Source organism: Trachurus japonicus, chromosome 21 (genome assembly GCF_045865225.1).
Source record: "Trachurus japonicus isolate A0001 chromosome 21, Traja_1.0".
Classification (NCBI taxonomy): domain Eukaryota; kingdom Metazoa; phylum Chordata; class Actinopteri; order Carangiformes; family Carangidae; genus Trachurus; species Trachurus japonicus.
The window spans coordinates 16,525,740-16,547,161 of NC_140927.1; the positions used below are offsets into that span (position 1 = coordinate 16,525,740).

At 40.1% G+C, this 21,422-nt stretch overlaps 3 protein-coding genes across 5 annotated transcripts; all 3 read right to left on the bottom strand.

Moving 5' to 3' along the window:
- Positions 1–156: 156 nt before the first annotated feature.
- On the bottom strand, positions 157–2,086 carry gcgb (glucagon b). Its single transcript, XM_085764570.1, has 4 exons — positions 1,932–2,086; positions 1,706–1,811; positions 814–969; positions 157–423 (listed from the first exon to the last, which is right to left on the bottom strand). The coding sequence occupies exons 2-4, from the start codon at positions 1,798–1,800 to the stop codon at positions 303–305; spliced, it is 372 nt and encodes a 123-aa protein (XP_085620696.1). The 5' UTR covers positions 1,801–1,811; positions 1,932–2,086; the 3' UTR covers positions 157–302.
- Positions 2,087–2,560: 474 nt separating this feature from the next.
- Positions 2,561–11,251, bottom strand: fap (fibroblast activation protein, alpha). Its single transcript, XM_085766207.1, has 26 exons — positions 10,919–11,251; positions 10,606–10,687; positions 9,650–9,739; positions 9,435–9,529; positions 9,243–9,317; positions 9,048–9,100; positions 8,853–8,925; positions 8,621–8,741; positions 8,385–8,539; positions 8,180–8,277; positions 7,934–8,063; positions 7,781–7,819; positions 7,598–7,696; positions 7,261–7,331; positions 7,106–7,159; positions 6,771–6,895; positions 6,483–6,533; positions 5,695–5,793; positions 4,986–5,055; positions 4,699–4,893; positions 4,536–4,590; positions 4,353–4,452; positions 3,586–3,644; positions 3,415–3,487; positions 3,168–3,241; positions 2,561–2,965 (listed from the first exon to the last, which is right to left on the bottom strand). The coding sequence occupies exons 1-26, from the start codon at positions 10,919–10,921 to the stop codon at positions 2,864–2,866; spliced, it is 2,241 nt and encodes a 746-aa protein (XP_085622333.1). The 5' UTR covers positions 10,922–11,251; the 3' UTR covers positions 2,561–2,863.
- Positions 11,252–11,673: 422 nt separating this feature from the next.
- Positions 11,674–21,411, bottom strand: ifih1 (interferon induced with helicase C domain 1). Of its 3 annotated transcripts, none has more exons than XM_085764555.1 (16): positions 20,837–21,411; positions 20,333–20,510; positions 20,054–20,149; positions 19,559–19,624; positions 17,702–17,916; positions 16,845–17,055; positions 15,604–15,821; positions 15,004–15,105; positions 14,731–14,854; positions 14,428–14,640; positions 13,594–13,850; positions 13,359–13,508; positions 13,095–13,256; positions 12,811–13,001; positions 12,602–12,695; positions 11,674–12,298 (listed from the first exon to the last, which is right to left on the bottom strand). In XM_085764555.1, exons 1-16 carry the CDS (start codon positions 21,269–21,271, stop codon positions 12,101–12,103), a joined length of 2,910 nt encoding a protein of 969 aa, XP_085620681.1. In that variant the 5' UTR covers positions 21,272–21,411; the 3' UTR covers positions 11,674–12,100. The 3 variants fall into 3 exon arrangements, with proteins under 3 accessions (XP_085620681.1, XP_085620680.1, XP_085620679.1); XM_085764554.1 differs by having other exon boundaries at positions 19,553–19,624; XM_085764553.1 differs by having other exon boundaries at positions 17,702–17,919; positions 19,553–19,624.
- Between the last annotated feature and the right edge of the window lie 11 nt (positions 21,412–21,422).

Consider the following 21,422-nt stretch of genomic DNA (forward strand, 5'->3'; position numbering starts at 1 on the left):
AAGTTTATGCAAGAAGAAAGACAAAAATGCCAAAAAAAAGAGAAAGAAAATCAAAATGTGAATAAAAAAAAATCACACAGCATGATTGAGACACGTTTCAAACACATATCATAATTTCTTGCATTTTGACAGTGTCACCTTCAACCACTGAAGGCCGACTTGAGCTTCTTGTGTAATTTAATAGCATGACCAAGGAAAAGTCGAGTACAGATCGTGACAGAGAGAATGGCACAGAGTCGGTGGGAAGTGTTGCATTATTTTGGGGGGAGGGGTTTGAGCTGGTACGGTCTCTGCCGTAGAGTCTACTCTCTTCTGCCTCGGCCGGTCTTCAGCCAGGACACAAACTCCTTGGCTGCCTGGTCCTGCAGGTAGGAGCTCACGTCACTGGTGTAGGTGCCGTCTGCATGGCGTCTAAATAGACTCCTGTAGAAACAGATGCAGTCACAGTGACCGTATATGTTACTGTAGAACATAAAGCCAAATTAGACTAAGATTCACATTGCTATATGGCTGCCCACTGCTCCTCATGGATGGGTTAAATGCAGAAAAAGAATTTCACTGTACTAGCTGTATATGTGACAAATAAAGTACCTTTACCTTTACCTTTTTTTATGAAACAGGAAATATGCTTGATATGATTGATTGTTTGAAATCACACCATTGGTACAAGTGCATCTAACAATATACAATAGTAATACAGTTAAAAGCCTGCCTTGTGTTTTTCTCACTATATTACGGTTGACTTACTGTATAATTTAGGTTATTCCGCATATGATGCCAAACTGAGGTTCAGTAAGAAAAGGGAACACTCACCCGTTCCTTTTTGAGTTCTTTAGCCACTGGACAAAGTCTTGCGCTCTCCTTGTCTCCAGGTATTTACTGTAGTCATTGGAAAATGTTCCCTCTGAATGTCTCTTCATGTTTGGGAGCTCAATGGGTTCAGTCAGCATCGTGTTTTCAGTAAATAACCTAAGAAATACATGGAATAGAGACGAATGAGCAGCACACTCACTTAAGGTAAAACATTCCTGTTAGCGTGTTTCTAAAAGTCTACCTGTCCTACATACCTGCCTGGTTAGGGTCAGTGTTCATGCCCTCACCTCCCTGCCCCATTTTCCCTGTCCTTTCACCAATTTCTCCAATGTTTGAAATAACCAATGACTACTCAACTACTACAATTCCATAATCAATAATCATAAGTGTAAACTTGGTTCTTGCTCATGAAGGTGCATTTTCAACCTGTTCACTGATGCTAAGCAATACTTCTGTAGATGTCATCATGCATCAGTGCTACACTTTGAAGCAACAGATTAAACAACATTTTAAAAAGAAACTTCAAAATATGAAAAATTGCTTGAAACAAACAAGGCGTTAAAATGTATCAGACAACAATCGCTCTTATTATGGTTTCAGTAAGAATTTCAACTCATGTAACAAGATATTTTGACATTTTGTATATTTGCAACAAGTGTGAGTCTGCCTGAACTTGCTGACATGTTTTTTGGAAAACTGAAACTAATTTAGAAAGAAAACAGCCCCACCACAAACTCTGAATCATTTTGATGGGAGCTCTAATGCTGCAGCTCTTAGAAGCTTTCTCTGAACCACTGGGAACATAATGAATAATGTTTCCTTCCAAAGATCAAAATCTTCAGTATAAACATTGAGCCAGCGAGAATGAGAACAAACTGAAAGTTGATCTTACACAGAGTTTCGATCTGTATCCTGGTCTGGCACCTGCCAGCTGCTTTGGATGATGATGAGAAGCAGGAGTCCGGCTAAAGAGTGGGCGCTTTTCATTGTTTCAGCTTCTGAAAGACAAGACAGGATAAAAACAGTGTGTGAGACTGTTTCACTCTAAAGCACTTTGGAATAAAAACTTTATATTGACTATAAGATTACAAGATATAACTAAGGTGCAAAATTCTCACCTGTGCTCCTTCCTGTCGAGCGTCTGAGAGAGGGATTGTAAAGCTGACCTTCTTCTCTCCTGGCCTCTGGAGCTGTTTCATGGTCCCCTCTTGATCTGCTCAGTCTTTTATAGTGAAGCTGAGCAGCACTCTCCCAGGTGACTCCCCCGTCACACAAACCTCAGCGTGTTACTCTCAACCCATTAGTCAGCTTCCGTCTCAGTCCACTGAATGTATTTGACTTACAAAGAGAACAAACAAAAAAAAAACATCTGCGTGACAAAGACAAGTATTCCAGGTGTCACAAATCAAATATGACTTGTATACACTGCAATCCTGTATGTGTTTAAATTAAGATTTTTTATTCTATTTTTTCAGTTACAGAAAAACCATTTCAGAAATGGATTTTTTTTTCAATTATTTTATGCAGTGTCCTTTCTCCTTCATTTGCATGTTAAAAATGATTGTTAATTAAAGTATTATTATTATTTTTTGCTTTTCTTTGTGACTTCATTTTTTTTTATAGAAAGACAAAATATCCACCCAACCTCAATCAATTGCAAAATACAGTACACTCTTACAGTAAGAATGTGTGGAGAAATCATTTGGACTTAAAATGGACTGTACGGTGAGAAATCATGAAACACATGTTATATTTCAAAAATGATTTTTATTTGACCTTTGTAACAACACAACTGCAGCATAAATGACACTATTCTACAACAGATCAGTGCAGTGCAATTTAGATACTGTATGGTGCCATATTCACAAAATGACTATAAAACGCATGCAAACATCAAATATTTTGAAGAAAGTTCCACATAAAATACATTTGTACAAGCAATCGAATCTCCATTGCACATAAAAATGTCTACAGAACCTGATGCTTTAGAATATCAATAAAATAAGAAATAAAATACAAAAACACTGTGATGCTGTTACATTCTTCACATCTATTTGGGTTTAAGTAGGCATTTCTGCAGGAAGAGACTCATGTGGTTGTAATTGTGACGGAGGGCTGATCCGCTGAGACCGTGGTCCTTGTCAGTGTACCACTGAAATGAACACAAAATCAGAATCAAATCAGTTCATGCAGTAAAATTTAGAGCTATATATAAAATTAATTTATTATACACAATCTAAATGATATGTATTTCAAACTGTGCAGAATAATCCATGTTTTTTCAATCTGACACCTTCGTTAAGTCAACACCATTATGGCCAATACTAGTCCCACTTCCCTGAGCCAATATTTACCATTGTCTCAAAGTCAACTTGCTCATCCACCAGAGCTTTGGAGATCTGTGCTGCCTGCTGGAAATGGACGTTGTCTACAGGAAAGACAGTGCTGTCACTACGTGACTGAACATCAAAGCTCAAGTTTCCATCAAGGCAAACAGAGTGTGTTAGTTCAAGGCTTTGCTATGTTACCTTGTACACCGATGAGGAGCAGGGCTACCACATGTTAAGGTGAAGAGCATTTGAATGAAATGATTGAACGTACCATCTGCTGTGCCATGAACCAATAGATAGTCTACAGTTTTGAAGTTCTTTGCTCTTCCTGTCACCGTGGAGTTCTATTGAACAAAAGAAGAGTTTTATAGTTCAAAACATGCCTCATGTCATAAATGTGCTGCAGTTTGAAAAGATGTGACAGGGCTTGTATGATATTTACTGTGTAAGCATCTGTGTTCTCTGTGGGCTTCCCCATGTACCGTTCAGTGTACACTGCATCTGCAAAAGAAAACCAATACAACAATAGTACAGTGTGCACTACTGTATGCAAATATTACAGTGATTAAAATCTATCACACTGACTTAACAAATTAAAGACTGTTTACAGTTTTTGTGCAGCAGCAGTAAGGCTTCTAGTCTCAAGCAGATAAGTTGGATTCTCCAAGAAGATTCAATTTCTGAGAAGATTCAACTGAACTGTCAGCAGTTGCATTTCAATCAGGGTAGCGTGTTTACCAAAACTGTCCACCACTAGTGTGACAATACATTTAACCAACATGTACATACAGTATAGTGTCTTCCTTCTTCAAACATTCCTACTTTCTATGTATCTTGTTAGTGGGGCCCAAGCACACCTGGATAAACTCCACATTCATCCAGGGGGGATTGGGGTGTAGTTTCTGTTCCAATTTGTACTTTAGCCTAAAATAACCAGAAACCCATAATCACATAATAGAGGTGGATAAATTAATGGTGATGTTGAGATCAGGGCAGATTTGATACAGCCTATCAGTCATGAGCTGAATTGTAGCTCTTAGATGTGTAGTGGAATGACATACAGTATGTATGATGTGTATGCTAAATCAGTGAAGCACTCTTTTAATGCCACTGCAGACATTTTTATTTGATTTCAAGGATGGTATACAGTGCTCTCGGAGTGGGCTGTAGAAATATATACCATAATACGCAATATGCATGTACACTCACCATAGTATTCCCACTTTGCTACTGGGGCAATTGCTACCCCACACTTAAAAAGCCCAGTTCCAGCACCCAAGGCCATTGAGGTCACGTAGCCACCATATGACTGAAGATTTGAAAGGATGAAATTGAGTGGATGAACATTAAATACAAAGATATGTATGTGAGAGATACAATGAGATAACTTACCCAGCCCCATATTGCTATTCTGTCTTTATCAATGAAACCCATGTCGATGAATTTCCTATAACACAGAAATCATTATTACTGAGGAAAAGCAATAGCTTTACAGTAATTAGGTTTTAATGAGTAGTGCAATGCGTGCTATGTCACACGGCCACTGAATGTTTACCTGACAGCTGTTATCTGATCCTCCACTTCAAATGTCCCAAGGCGCTTGTAGATTGCGTGCATTATTGCATCGCCTTGGTAACCACTTCCCCTTCCATCAAAGCTGGCGAAGATTATCCCATGTGAACTGGAGAGGTACGTGCCCCAATTCAGCTTGAAACGATAGTCCACCCTCTGGCTGCAGGGGCCGGCGTACCTACACAACACAGCAGCAACGTGTATCATCACATGCACAGATGTTGACCGGGTTGAATTAAGATGGAGCGCTGAGAAGGGTCGTTCACTTACACGTCAATGAGAAGAGGGTATTTTTTAGTTTTCTTAAAATTTGGTGGCAGCATCATTTGATACCAAAGATCTGGGATGAGAAAGAAAAGGGAGACAGATTGTTTCAGAATTAGGGCTGCATGGTACTATAGGCAAAAATATTGTGTTGTGATTATATGGGCAGATATTGTGATATGTGATTTTGATTTCAGTTGGAATTGTCCGTTTTGCTTTTTATCACTTAAAAGAAAGATAAAACTGATCCTGAGAATATGATTTTGTTGTCCAGGGCATCTCTGTAGCAACACAACAGTTATAGTGCGAACAATGCAGAACAATGTTGTAACACATTTTACCTTCATCAATAAATAAATAATAATAAAAATACAGCTTTTGCACTTTGTTTAATGCACTTGGCCATATTGTGATTTAGATTACATTGTGACCAACTGTACAGCTCTATTTCAAACATGAGAGCGTGATCAGAAAAATAAATTACATGTAATCATCTAAATTTGTGATGAAGCAACTTTTTTATTCAAGTGGGAAACATGTGTCCAACAGTTAAGGGTGTAGGCCAAAATGTTGAATATTTGTTTTATATAAATGTGCCATAAGGAAATAGTTTCTTATTTTTTGTGTGGAAATAACATTCACAAATATTTATGTACTTATACATTTACAATATTTAAAGAATACATTTTTCTCCATGAAACATGTATCATCTCACCAAATCCTGCAACCTTCAGCGTGCCGTGCTTCATTGTTGGCATTTGGAATTCCGATAGAATATTTTCCAGTTCCTTGTTGTCTTCAAGGACAGAGATCTCTGAAATAAGATCAGACAGTGAAAGCTGTACTTATGGTACAAATTATAGGAGTGCACAGAAACTGAATATAAAAACTGACGGGAAAACATTTCAACTTTTTCACCAAAAACACGCACAAAATACATTTCGTGGAACTACGGCCTTTGACACATCAGAACAAGTCGTTTATCTTCTTCTTTCTCTTTTCTTTTTTACAGTCGACTTTCTTGGCCTTTCACGCTGGAACCATATCCAAACCAATATGTATACTGTGGTTACGAACGTCAACAAATGACAGGGTTGCACATGCAGAGTCTGTAAACAAAATGACAGGCCATCGCCTCCACCACAGATTGCAGAAGTGAATTTTCTAAGATTTATTACACTTTATGAGCATTTTAAGGTGTGAAAATAACAACAAGAAACTCGGGGGAGACAGAACATGTGTGCAATTATTTTCTGATTACTAGAGCTAAAGCCGGTCTGGTGTACAATCAGCTTTGCACTACAAATATGGGGAGTACAGAACTTTGTAATTAAATGAGAGTAATAGTATACATCTATCAATAGCAATAAATCTGTGTATGTGCACATTTGACAGACTGAGAAAACTGGATATAAACTGTCTGTGAATTGATGCATTTGCAGTAAATCATTCAACCCTGGGTCCGGTGGGGTTAGAGCATTAAAACTTTGTGAGTATACATACGTGCACCTGAGCCCCTGTTGTCCACAAGAGTGTAGAGGGGCAATCCAGGTCCTGGAGACAAGAAAAATAAATACTGAAAATCTACAAATAGCTGATGACACATCTAGTCTTCTGTACGACTTTAGCGATGCCTAATTTAGCTCAGATTGTGGTTCGCACATGCTCCACACACCAAACTGATTCCCACACATTGACCATGCATGAGTCATTGCTTCAGAGGAGGCGGGGGGATGGAAAGAATGGGTGAGGTGGGGATGGGGATGGGTTGGTGGAGGGGGGGGGGCCTACCGAAGCAGTCCATCCGGTAGTATGAGGCGTCAACGCTTAGGTAAGCTGAATTGTACTGACACCTGTCCTTATCCACATCACAGGTGAGGCACCGAGGGGCAGAGGGGCGGTTTCCAATCATAACCCTGATCAACAACACAAGCACAGTCACTCACATCACATCCTGTTCATGCTAATATTGTCACACTGTGTCTGTTTATTATTGATCCCTATTAGCTTCAACTTATGAGTTTAACTAGTGCCATAAGAAAACTAATGCAGAAAATGAAATGAAAAAGATGAATGAAATTAACCATCATGCAGATTATAATGAGAAAGTGAGAAGTTTTTCTTACTTGTAAAGATTCCTCTTTCCAGGAATTCCTTGGTACTCATTACTCACATAATATCTGTGAAAAGGAGTTTTACAGATGAATATATTTTCTTTCTAATACAGTATCACTTTAAAGTTTGTATAGTTTTCCCAGAAATGTTAAGTGTCATCACTCACATGGCGTCTTTTGTTAGTTTGGATATGTAGATGACTTCCCACTTCCCAGAGGTAACAGGTTCTGCTTTGCCCTGAATAAAACACTCTTGTTATTGTAATGTAGTGAGGCACATGCCCTAACTGAGTTCCGCAGGCATGAGTTGTAACCTGGAGAACTATTGCAGTTACACCTGTTGTTGATATGCCGATGCATAAGTAAAGTTCCTAGTATTGAGCACAACCAGTGTCTCCCGTGGTTCATTAAGGCTTAACATATATACAACAAACACCATAGTTATGAACAAAAAACTCAAGACACAGACACTGTGTGTGTGCGATTATAATTGAAAATACTTACATCTTTCACATAATGAATATGTTTATAGCCTTGAGTGTCACTCATCACATGGTAGAAACTGAGGTTGTCCACAGCAAAGAAGAGTGGTAAGGGCACATACTGAAAAACAAGGACATATCTGAGGTCATACATCAAATCAAATGCCCAGGATCAACAATGGTGGTATTTTTTCTGGAAACTTACATGGCCGACCCAACCTGTTTTGCTTGTGTGTTCAAATTTCTATAGAGAGTAGATACATGATTAATTATACCACTCCACATAAAATCAATTTATTTGCCATGATCCCTAAAATGATCTCATTGGAGACCGTTCACCCAGTGAAGCGACAGATACCTGTACTTCCTTCCAGCTGCTCCCATCAGAGTCATAGATCTGTACGACCACGTAATTCTGCTTCCTTGTGAGCCACTGCACAGCGACGCGTTCGTCTGTGACCCAGGTCACAGAGCACAAAATGTGATCACTGCGTAAAGGCAAAAGAAAGTGACATGGTTTTCACACAAGGCGGGCTGTGAAGACGCTCTGCTTTACATGGAGTGTAGGATTTAAGTCGTGCTATGAACTGAAGGATCTACGGACCCGGAAGCAACAGATGCAGGAGCAAACACCTGCGTCCTGCGGGATGGATTTGTAGTATCAACCACAAACAGCTTCACCTTGGTAAGTGACGATCCAGCCTTTAGAAAACACAGTGTGGATGAATAATCATATGTGATGGAATTTCAGTGTAAATATAACATCTGGTCTGTTAATAACCACATCCTAAGACACATAAATAACCCACCTTTGGGTATGGAACAGCCATTGTTTGAGGATATTGCTCAGATCCATACCAAGAAAACTCCACTTTGTTAACTTCTGTATCATTCAGCTCCAGATAAGCTATGTATTTTCCAGTTGTCGACCACCAGATTGCCCCGTTAGATGCAAACACTTCTTCTGAAATAATAAGATCAGAAAAAAACACTCATTAACTCTTAAACGTAGTTGCTGGCCTTTAAAATAGAACATTATATTTACCCTCGTACACCCAGTCAGGGACTCCATTAAGGATCTCATTCTTCTTCCCGTTGTGAGTCACTTGCACAGCTTCAGCAGTGACATCAGATTTGAGAAAAATGTTGAAGTCTGACACATAAACCTGCAAAATACAACCATATTGCTCTTGTTGCCTCATCCGTACAGTAAGCACATTTCACAAGCAGTGATGTGGACTTAACTGCAAGTGCATGATTGTTTGGTGCAAACTCACATATTTGTGTCCTGTCGGAGCCCAGGCAAAGTACTGCACAAAAGTTGGAAGATTCACAGGCGTAACAAACGTTCTGCAATGAAATATGACAATCACAGAGATGCCATATTCAATTACACCTGTTTTTCATTTTTTCAATTAATGAACTCCTGTTTTTAACAGTGACACTTTCACAATAAAAACGTGGCCACTTACGAACTCTCCCTGTTGTAGATGGAGTATGAGGCTGAGAACGAATACCTCCATTTCTGTTGGATATTAGAGCACAAATCTTGTTTTCAGCCTTTTAGAATCAGTTTGTTATGTTCAGACTTCATAGTGACATTTACTGTGAGACATAAACTATACAAAAAAACAAACAAACAAAAAAAAACACTAGTGATTTCTCACCTTTGTGTAATTGCTTTCAAAAGCAACGTATTTATAGTCACCAGACAGCATGTAATGTGTGGCATCCACTTGTGCCTTGAGTGAACATGATAAAGGAAACATTAGTATTAAATATCATTCACAGTAAATGTATTTACTGTCACAAAATGGTCATATTTGAAATACTATATAGTATATATATATGTATATTACAAAGGTTGAATTGCTCAAATACAGTGACTTCTCATTTGTTTCAGCATTGTGGAGAAATATATTCCCCTCCGATGTTTTGTGCAGATATTCTTTATCTGCAGACAGGAAGAACAACAAATATTCTTATGAGAGCTTTGGACACAACATGGAGAGTCATATATTACCGTATGTTGCCCACTTGTATTGTATAATAAAGTTCATTTGACCGGCAGTACCTGTTATCCAGTACACATTGTATGATCTCCACCTTATGGTGTTGTTGAAGTAATCGTCGAAGGTGTAAGGTCTTTTGACGACACCAGATTCTAAAATGATGCAGGTGAGATGCTGCATTAATGAAAGGGTTCCTAAACCTTTCCATGCCAAGGCCCCCAAATAGCATTAGCTTCTGGCCAGGGACCCCCTTTGCAAACCCACTGACAATACTATGAAATACGTAAAGAAACATCAACTTTTGTTGTATGTCGTAATGTATTTTCTTACTTTTATTAATGCAACAATTATTACATTTGTTTAGATCTTCTAGTTCTTCTCTTGATAGAAACACACAACACAGTCACAGAGTTGGGTTTCTTGTTTAAACAAGACAAAACTGAACACTTTACAGCCTGACACTTATTCTGCCAACTGCTAATAAGAATATGATTCGCTAATAAACAAGTTAAACACGTTTTATCATGTTTGAACAAGATAAAACTGAACACTACAGCCTGACACCTATTCTGCTAATTGCTAATAGGAATATTATCTGATAAAATGTTTTCCATTTTTGTGGCACTGGCTAGCTACATGCAAGTTTGAGGGGAAGAGCAGCTTGATGTCAAATATATTTTGATTTTATTATGTTATTTGCATTTTTACCTCATCTTCCCTCCTACTGTACTGCTACTGTGCCCCCCTGGCTACACTACTGTGAAACCTGTGGTGAGGAAACCACCACAAGGAGGCGCTATTTGAATTGCAACTTGCAAGCATTACACTGAAAACAAAGTTGATTTAAATCCTGTCAGCACTTTCTATTCTATCCACAAGTACAAAATATAAATACACACATTTATATTTAGAAACATGCAAATATCTGTGTTACACGGGCTGTTTTTGTCTGTTAATGTCACACTGACAGACAGAGGAAAAACAATGGGTATACACTCAGGCCTGAGCTCTGACTTACTGCTGTAATAAACTGCTGGGATCGTTATTAACGTGATGACGACTACAGCCCCCACCACCCCCCACAGCACCTTGTTGCAGCCCTGTGAAAGGTGACACAGACACACACACACACACACACATACACACACAATACTGATACATCTGAATTGAACACAACTCAAGCTGACGTTGCAGGTTCTCATTTTGCATTTACAACCAGGAGTGACTCTGACACCGCCTTAAAGATCCAATCCTTCATTTACACAGGGTTTCTTTCTTTTTATGCAACTTATTGTGTCTCTACTGAAGCGGATAGTAAATGGATTACTGACCATGATGTGGATGGAGTCGCAGCAATGAAGATCTCAGCTTTTTTTTTTTTTTTTTTTTTTTTATGGACGATGGCTTTAAAGCGACTCCTCGGACCAGCCGCAGCAGCAGATCACAGTTAACACACTCTTACTCCAAACGACAATGTCTTTAACCTGAACATATTCTCAACATAGAAAGAAACAGAGCTTGCTCCCTACTTTAGTTGAAGCAGACTTCTCACTCTTTCCCCGCTGCATTCCTGAGAAGCAGTCCGACACCAGGCAGAGATGACTCCCTGAAGTCAGCAGCCTGCAACTTTCCAAGAGCGCACAACTTGCTGGTATTTAGGAAGTGGCTTTTTTCACTGAGGGCGCAAGTCATCCACTCATCCAATGTGAGAAAGCAGGAACAGTAACGCTGGAGTTTCACTACCACTCACGACCTCCCACTTCATTCCACATGTTTATTTCTACTAAATCAAATTCATCACAATCACCCCAAAAGTCCCCCCCGCACACACACACACACACACACACACACACACACACACACACACACACACACACACACACACACACACACACTCTGACTAAAGTAAGTTTATTAAAGAATGAAGCGTTATTATGTATATAATAGACAAGTTATTTCGATTATACATCAAAAGAAAAAAAAAGTTCCTTGGCAATCATTTGTATGCAGAAAACAATTCTTTACAAGGTCTATAAATAGCACAGTAGTAGTGACTCACTACCAGTTGGGTTTCATGAAAAAATCATCAGCATCTGTTCATCTGTTTGTCTGCATGTGCGTTGACAGGTGGGCTCTGAGGGGCTATCACAGGCTCAGTGGCTCCAATCTCATGAGACCTCATGGGGTTTGAGAGGAAATTTGTTTATTCTTTTTTTTTGTTTTCTACAAGAATGGCACATACTCACTTACATGCATCAAACATGTATTTGTGATTGATTCAAGTTTTTTTTTTTGTGCCAGAATTACAAAGAGATGTATGGATTAAAATGTCAGTAAGATGCTAACACTGAAATTAGCAGGAAACACCACCCAACACCATCAGCAAGACCAGTTCTAATGACAAAGTATGGCACTCAAATATAGCATTGCTTTGATGGGCAATTCAGGTCACATTGGAGACTCAATTAAGAATATAAGAAATCAGCCTTTTCTCAATTCTGCATAGTTTGAATTCATGTCGTCTCGTCATCATCTGAGCTCTCTGCCAGCCGTCTTCCATGTTCGATGTAGTCAAATGGAGAAAACTTGACTCCGAGCTCGTTCCACCGATCGCATTTGCCGATTTTCTTGTTTCTGCATGTCACCACAAAGTTTTTCACGTGGAGGCACGGGCACTCGATGCTCCGGTACACCATGATCGAACCCCATCTCTGCAATGGAGGACAGATGTTATGTATGTATGCATATCTACTGAGTGTGACCAATACTTGTTTAAAGACAACACAAGCTAATGCTTACAGTCTGGGAATTTTGTCCCCTCAGCAGAAATATAATTTGGCCTCTGAATAACTACATGTGTCATGATCTTTCTGGGTAGCTGCATCATATGATTCACATGACTCATATTTTCCAAAACATTGAACTATTCCTCTAAGATTCTGAAGACAAAATTTCCCCTTTCCCTCTACAAAAAGAACAACTTCGCTAAACACCTGATGCTGAAATATATTTACCTGCCCACATTTCTTGCACGCTATGTACACACTGGTCTCACAATCTACTAATCGATCCTGAAGAGAAGTGTTTTCAGTCCGAATGAAAAGTTCACTGTAAAAAAACAACAACAAAAAAAAACATAGACTATAAGGAGCAGAATATCAATAGTGGTGTACAGTTTCATGAAACACACAGGATGATGTGAATGTTAACTTGTAACTGTTACCTAAACTCTGAGGTAACATTAACCCTGTGTGCACCTTCGATGACCTGGATGTCCTCGCCGGAGCAGACGTATTGGCTGCAGCTTCGGCAGCTAAACTTCACATCGGATGGTTTCTCGGTCCTCAGGTCTTTCTGCTTCTGCTTCATCCTCAACTTTTCCTCCAATATGGCCTGCATCTGAAACTCTAAGATCTGATGAGAGGGGGGAAAAACACATTAAAAAGAACAATCTTCCAGCAGTGTGTACAGTAATTTCCATTGATTGGACATAACGTCTGAACATACACGTTTGTCATATTCAGCTTGTTTCAAGTTTCTGATTTTTTCAATGGCTTTGTGCATCATGTCCTTGCGGTACTCATTGACGATCTCTTTCTCAGCCACCCCTGAATTCTGCACCTCGACCAAGGTGTAACTGCTGTCATCGGCTCTTCCTCTACCTTCAGCCTGAAAAAGGTAATGACTGAGTCAATATATACAGCATATAACAGCATTAATCACTAATAAGAACAATAGGTCTTTACCCATTAGACAACTGAAATCACATACCTGGATCATAGCGATCTCATTGGTCACAAGGCCGTATCGAATCACGAAATTGCAGGCTGGTATGTCCAGACCTTCCTCTGCCACTGTGGTAGCAATCAGCAGGTTGACTTTACCATCGCGGAATTTTCTCAACACGTCATTTCGCTCCGCCTGAAAAAAAGCGCGTGAAGACGTGTAAATTAGATTTAAAGTACACAGGATACAAGAAGCACCAGCGTAGTAAATGTGCACTCACAGCAGTCATTGGTTTAACAACACTCTGGTCTCCTCCTCCAATGACATGCATGGCTTTCACTCCGATGTCATCAAATTTGTGGTTTTCCTGAACCCACTGGCTCAGAGCAATGGCACTGCGTCGTGTTTTGGTGAAAATGATCCCTCTGGCCACCGCCCGGCTGCTGAACTCTTGCAAAATTTTGCTTTGAAGTTGGGACAGGCTGTGGTTTTCATAATCTGGGATTGCCGCGAGTTTCTGCAGCTCCTCCTTGTTCTCTGCAGGATGTAGAGTTTTTAACAATGCAGTAAAAGCTTTGTGTCATTTTAGATGTTCAATGAATAGCTAAAGATTCTGGGAAATACTCCCATTTGTTTTCTAGCTGAGCGGGACCTCAAATGGCTTTGTGGTAAATAAATAGCTATAGCTGGTTAGTTCAATATAGCAAAAACTATATTGATACTGGAGAGATTAGCCTCCATCTACAGCACTTATTCATTTGTTGTTCCTGAACTAAAAGAGTCTACAGTATATCTATCCATTAAACATGAATGACTTGTGTTTAAATTTTGGTTTATTTTATGTTTCATTTGTGAGCTTTGTGAGCTTTAGAGGTGCTGGTTAGTGTGTTTTATTACCTTCAAACTAAGATAGCTAGCTAGACTAGCTGCTTCCACTCTTCTTAGTCTTTATACTACAATACACTAACCAGCTGCTGGCTTTATATCTCCTTAACACATATGACAGTGGTATCTTCTCATCTGAATACATGGATTTCTCCAAAACCTCAAACTACTGTGTTAAAACGCTACAGGACACATAATCATAATAAAGTCAAGAGCCGCACTTCAATACCGTCAAACAGTTGGAGGAGGAATCTCTCAGTATCTGTGATTTGTATCTTCTCCTCAGCTTCTTGGGTTTTTTTCTTTCTCTCCTCCTCGTGGCTCTGGTTGAGGAAACTGAAGGCATCGCGCATGCGAATGGTGTTGCTGAGATTCAGACCATCGCAGTACCGATGAAGGTGCTCCGCACAGACCCGCACCTTGTGATCCTCATCAGTTGTAGCTTTAAAAGAAATAATAAAATGAAACAGGTTTAAGATCACAACGAGCTGAGTTTGTTATCGGTCATGTGACAGTTAGACATGTTACTCACCTTTTACCTTTATTTGAACAACCCACTGCTCATAATGTTGAGAGCCAAGATCAAATTTGTGGTCCAGGTCAGCATGGGCATGAATGGTATTCATGATTTTCTTAATTACTTGACCAAAGGGATCCTGAAAATATATTTTGGTTGTACAAAGGTACATAACTCTTAGTGCCATTCCTTGGAGAAATTACATGAAATGGCTACCATGATTACATACAGAAACATACCTCTCCTATTAAACAAACATACAGTACCTCTCTTTTTAAACAAACATACCTCTTTTCTGTCCTCAATGGTTAGCGTTGCTTTCCTTGGTTCCTTTTTGAATTCCCCAAGGTTCCCCGTCATGATTTTGGTAGCATCCAAGTTTGCACAAATCTATGAAGTGGACACAGATTTACAGCGTTAGAATGGAACAGAATCATAAATCTCCCATCACAAACTGTCTCTGCTCATGTGCTGCAGGTCTAATATGGAGTTAAAAAAAGTTTTGTCTTTTGAGGCGGTAGGAAACTTTATGTCTGCACTGTGTGTGTGTGTGTGTGGAACATTGGAGGCAGCTTGGCTGGACGAAGAGGAACCTGGATGACTAAGGCAGAGAAAGTGGGGCAGGGTTTAGAAGAGATGGAAAACAGATAATGTTTGTAGTGACATGAGCATACTAGGTGTGAACACAGTCAAAGCTGTATCCAATACAATGAAAATATTCTTTATGATTTTAATATTTCAGTTTTTGTTCATGTATCATAGTGGATTTATTCATCTTTTTATTTGATTTTGCTCCCAAACCTGGATTTTCTATTGCCATAGTTGCTTGCATTAGGTAATAATAAAAATAAAATATGGTGGGAGCAGAGATCTGAGAATGGTATTTACTTGCAGGATGTGATCCACCGCTTTATCAATTTTCCTGGCTCCCCCGACCCCTGGTGACGCGGTCAGGCCCAGGATCTGTGGGAGGGGCACAGGCTCCTTCTGCTCCTTTTTCCGTCTTTGGTTCTTGTGCTTTTGCTTCAGGTAGCGCATCATTATATGGTTGTAGACTCCTCCTTTTTGAGTGTGGTGACACTCATCTATTATGATCAGTGTCAAATCTAATGGACAAGACACAACAAGAGACATAAATCAATGTAGGCTATTATCTTCACTGGATGATATGCTCGTTTTAGAGAGATGTGCGGTATCATGATTGGTGGATTAAAATAGGAAAAATAAATAGAGACCAGGGCAAGATTACTGCCTTCTTTTAAAATAATTACATTTACATTTCTGGGTTTGGTGTCACTGTAACATTATCATCAAGAGACTGAACTGCTTACATCTTAGGACAACAGTTTTCATCTTATTTGTTTAGGTTTCTTTGACACATAGAGGTGATTTTCCCTCACAGATTATGGCCTCTCTGATTGAGGAGGATCCTCCCACACAGACGGGTGCTTTTTCAGGAATTCCTGACGCAGCAGTTTAAGCCACACAATAACATGCCCTGGAAAAGTGTGGACTTCAAAAATAACTTAAGCTACTTTTGATTTTACGAACGTGTAAACCCACATATACAAGTTTACCCAGAGTGATACAAATCTGTCCCTGGAGAGAAAGAGGATGGAGAGTGGCAGCTTGATGTACTGTGGGTGATAGAAGCTCTCATGTGAATTTGATCAGCCACACACTGATGGCTCGAACAGACGTGTGGCCTGGAAACCAGGAGATGGGACAAAAAAAAAAAAAAGTACGCTTTCAGGCGTTTCAACAAACAGCATATGTTCCACTGAGGTGGCTATTCCACCTTGGAGTGGTGAGTGCCAACAGGAGTGAACAGCAGAGCCGGAATACTTTGACAAGATCCTGTCAGGTAGCATCAAGGGAGATGTCGCGGAGATGAGGAGTCTGAGTGGCTTTTTATTCCAAAACATGTCAGTGTCTGTGGTTTAAGCCTGGACAGACTTTAGCCAGAGGTTTAGGGACACTTGTTTTTTTTTAATGTAGTAATATCATGGACTTGTTCAATTTCTAAATGCTAAACTGCATTTTTTGTTATTAAAATGACAGAAACTAAAACTATATTATGCTGGATTCTTTTAACTTTTGTAAAATCACACTGTAAAATAAAATCCTACCACTTAAGTTCACTCCTTCGTCCTCCCCTGTGTTAGACCTCTCCAAGTAGTTTTCCAGAATCTGGGCAGTGCATATGATGACGTCATTTTTCTTCACAATCTCTGTGAAAGAGATTTTCAGCTGGCTATCTCCACTGACTCTCTCCACTTTATATTTCGGCTTCAGATACTTCCCGAACTCAGTGTCGAAGTGCTGCTCCACAAGAGGAACCTGCAAGACAGGCGAGTTTATTTTCAAGACCGCGGTTGAGTAGTGTGACAAACAGAAATAAGCAATGTTGGCATTGGATTTTGGTTTTGCAAACCCCCTGATGATTTGTGTGTTTGTGATCAGAATAATTGCAATGTTGACTTTGTTTACAACAGTTCAGCAATGATCAACTGATTTTTAAAATCCTGACTGGGACATGGTTTCAAATTACTTGTGCAACAAGTTAGACGATTGTATTGTTCATTGTTAAAGAATCAGGGAAGAGACGCAACATGAGCCAAGTTATGACTGGTCTTTCAACTATTAAAGACTGAAGCATTATTATGATGAGGTTCAGTCACATACCACTCACATTTCCTCAAGCTGTTTTAAAACTCAACTAAATAGTTTTATAGCTGGAAAAGCTTTAGTCCAAAGTGAAGTAAGAATGATGTTTTTCCAGTGCAGAACAGACATAAGTGCCAGATAGTAACAAAGTGCTCGGGAATATCTAAACCTTACGGTATGCAATTTGTGGTGAGCTGACCCACATGTGCAAACTGACTGAAAGATAGACTGTTTTCTTTGGATATAAAAAGGACAGAAGTAGGTTACCATAATAGTGCAAAAGCCATAAGTCAGGTATACCAGACTCTGGTTGTTGTACCTTGTTCACTAGGACAATCACTTTCCCTGATTGCCCCTCTGCCCTCCTGTGGTCCAGATGTTTTTTGGTAATATAAACCGAAACTCTGGTTTTACCACTTCCTGTTGGGAGGCATATGATGATGTTTTTCCCCTCCAAGGCAGGTCTTGCGACGTCCATCTGATAATCTCGAAGAACAATATCAGCATTTTCCTGGTGTCTGGCTGCTGCTGCTGCTGCTGGGTCAGACAGACAACACGTATGTCCATGTCAGCAGCCCACAATTACACGCATTACCAGCAGGAAAACGACTGTGCTTTTGGTCTTGTAGTGGAATGTTTTCTTAATGCTACTATTAAAGGGTCAAACACACACAGTACACACCCAAGTCTGTCTCAACACTTTACAAAACCAACTAATGTGCTGTCATCTCATACATTCAAGACATGATCATTGTGTAATATGAATCCTGTCATACAGAGGCACTATCGGACTATTTCTACCCATTCAACTACCTAATATTTCCCAAAAATAATACCCAGCACTATTTTTCCTTGCATAACCTCATAACTGTATTTATTAATCAGATTTTCTCAAACTGCTTGGGGTGTATCATTTCATCCTGTATCCTTTTGCTAATGTCTTTAAGGACAGCAGACTTGTTATGATCCACATGGGTCGGCCTTAAAGTCTCTGGCAAGTTATAACTCACTTGCTCTGTCTAAGCCAGGATTAGAACATGAGTGAGGAGGAACCATGCACAAATGTGCATGCACCCCACCCCCCCAGTTATGAGTTCAAACCCCCAGAACATTACTTTTTTTTTTTTCAGTGCAGACGGCTTTTAATTTTCCCTCTCGGACTTAGTATGCCAAAGGCTAGAGTGCTCTTTCAAGTAACTACACAAAGTAAATACATGTCTGTGGCGATGGAGAGATAGAGGTTTAACGACAATAAGAAGTAAACAGTGGCCTTTGTAGCCCCCTGAACTTCTACCAGCAGTTCCCAGACAGTAACTTATTAGAGATGGAAAGCAGCTAGACGAAGAGAAAACTCTGTGAGCCAGAGTGACCTCAGTTACGTCAGGAGACTCACACATAATTCTGCACTTTTCACAGACAGGAAAAAGAAAAAAAATCACATGTAATCCGCTCTTTTTCATCTACACTACAGTATAAACACTGACCAGCAACAGTCACGGTAAGGTTTTACTCAAATGAATGAGTCACAGTACTCTAACCTCATATTAATGAAAAGAAAAGACACTTCCTGTTTCTTCATTTCATATAATCCTTTCCATAGCCTCATTAAAGCTTCTCTGTTCTGGTTTGGTTATGAAGCAATTATTCACTGTGGTGCACATGGTGTCAAGAAAGCAGTTTATATGCTAACAGTGCAAAATGAGATGATGCTGATGCAGTAGCTATTGAAGTAACCAAAACAACAGAAGAATGATACAAACCTAGATGTGCAGAGGGCAACACTACACTACACAGCCGCTCGAATTAAACTTTTCCTTTACATTTCTCTACAGTCCGCTAACACAGAGTCAGCATGTGGTTTTAATTTGAAGCTCTGGCTATGCTCTGTCCTCTCTGGCCTCTATGTGGTTCATCATGGTACACACATGGAACATATTCTTTGGTGTCAAGCAGGACAGATAAATGTTCCACGTGCAGCACATTCCCACTGCACAGTGCCTTTGTGATACTATAAGACGTCTACAGATCCCACCAACAGTTTCGCTGACTATGACTTGTGTGTTTGGTTTTTCTTGTGTGGCCTAGAGGGGCGGAACAGGCGCAAGCTTTTAGTTATACCAACATTCTTAAACAAAAATTACAACATCAAGGGTGAGTGAAGTTGAATCACTCCCACCTGGCAGTGAGGGCTCCTGGCTGTTTGGCTGTTGTTCGGACTCAGTGCTCTCTGCTTTGTACAAGTCTGAAAAGATATCAGGCGAAGTGTCAGAATCACAGATCACACCGATAGAAGCAGATACAGTAAATCTAAACCCTGTAGCAGCTGTTAAAGGCGTGGTTCTCCCGAATTACCAGGAAAAGAAATCCCAAAATGCTAATGTTAACACAAAAGTCTGGCCATTCTAGATTTATGATAGATTTGAGACCTTTGTCTCTGGAGTTTCTGCTTCCACTCATTTAAATTGATATCTGGGAATTTTTTTAAAGCTATGCCCCAGTTCCTCATAATAAACTTCACAGCTTTATAAAACGTTTTTTTCTTTCCATTGTAATATACAGTGATACTGATAAATATGCTCCTGTAACACCTGATCAAATGTACTTAATGTGTTCACAATCACTCTGGCTGCTGTCAGCTCCGATAATAGATCTCATAGGTGATCTGTAAGACCTGCTGTTTCAGAATCCTCCGTTGTGCTGATCTCCACAACCTCTGTGACGCCTTCACTGCCTTTAGGTTCATCCTTGGGGGAGGGAGGTTTCTTATCTGAAGCCAAGAGAAGAAAACGACTTGAAGTGTATCAGATGTTTTCATTGCCACTTTAAATGTATGAACTCATGAACGAAAGCATTTGGTTGTGGTCATAAAACTGTTTCTATAGCAAGAGATTGCAAATGATTGACAAAATTTCATGGGTAGGGTGTGTTCCTCCATAGTCAAATCAGTCACCTGATTCGTCACAGTCAGGTGATATTCTCCCTCCAGTCAGCTCATACAGATACTGGTGTTCAGTATCTCGCAGAATTTGGAGAAACTGTGAAAACCACCCCGGTCGACCTCTCACGATGCTTTTCAGAAGTTCACGGGCACCACTTCTAAGTCCTTTGTTTGCTATTTCAGCATTAATCTAAAAGAAAGACAAAAAAACATGAGCTATAGACTGGTATACAGACTGGTACAGTGCAATGTGGAGATCTCTACCAAACAAATGTGTGCACTTGGCTGCCATCTTGTGGTCAACAAGCGCAAATACATGTATTTGGATTAAAGTTTCAATGGAAACTGTACAACTAGGAAATAGATTAACATTAACATAACTTGAACATTCAAACATGTTTTGTCATTGTGTTGTAAAGCTGTTCTGGGAGCATCTTGTGACATGATATAATCACAGCTGTTGGGCTCCAAAACCACAGTGTCTTGACAGCTATAGTCCAGAGCAGGTCCACTTACTTTCTCAGAGTCGTCTTGGGTGATCAGGCCATCAGAATAACAGTGCACACACACGTCGTCAGTTTTCATGTCTACCAGACTTGGAGACAGGAGTCGAATGAGCCGGACACAGTAGTCATTCTCTGCTTCCTCCTCAGGCTCTGGGAGTTTATCAGCCAGTTTATCCGCAGCATATTGACAACCTGCGCCTTGCAGCGCGTCAACAAACGCTGTGAACCAGCCGGGGGAGTGGGGCTTCTTCAGGACAGCGGTAACGAGGAGCTCCGTGGCCGCGCTGTCGCCGTCGGTCCTCGCCTTCTGCCTGATCAGCTCCTTCTGATCCTGCTCGATAAAATGCACATGATCCAATACCCGGTCCACCACGATCAGCTCTCGCAGTCTGGGCCTCAAGTCTTCGATGAGTCTCTCCCTCGTTTCATCCGTGTCAGAGGCCATTACGACTGGTACCTTTAACTCTGACAAGAACTTAGGGAGGGTGCGGTGTAGCCTACTAGTAGTTACAAACTACCGATCAGCTCATCTGCTGATTCATGGCTCCAATGGGGAAAACAAAACTCTTTCAGTTTCGTTTCAACTAAAACATGCA

Coding starts and splice junctions, on each gene's coding strand:
- gcgb (XM_085764570.1), bottom strand. CDS start 1,800: ATGAAAAGCGCCCACTCTTTAGCCGGACTCCTGCTTCTCATCATCATC. Junction 970..1,705: donor GATACAGATCGAAACTCTGT/GTAAGATCAACT, acceptor TGTATTTCTTAG/GTTATTTACTGAAAACACGA. Junction 424..813: donor AAGAACTCAAAAAGGAACGG/GTGAGTGTTCCC, acceptor CTGTTTCTACAG/GAGTCTATTTAGACGCCATG.
- ifih1 (XM_085764553.1), bottom strand. CDS start 21,271: ATGGCCTCTGACACGGATGAAACGAGGGAGAGACTCATCGAAGACTTG. Junction 20,511..20,836: donor CCCAAGACGACTCTGAGAAA/GTAAGTGGACCT, acceptor TCTTTCTTTTAG/ATTAATGCTGAAATAGCAAA. Junction 14,641..14,730: donor TGTTCAAATAAAGGTAAAAG/GTGAGTAACATG, acceptor TTTCTTTTAAAG/CTACAACTGATGAGGATCAC.
- fap (XM_085766207.1), bottom strand. Junction 8,926..9,047: donor ATCTACAACAGGGAGAGTTC/GTAAGTGGCCAC, acceptor ATTTCATTGCAG/AACGTTTGTTACGCCTGTGA. Junction 8,278..8,384: donor TGGCTGTTCCATACCCAAAG/GTGGGTTATTTA, acceptor TGTTTTCTAAAG/GCTGGATCGTCACTTACCAA.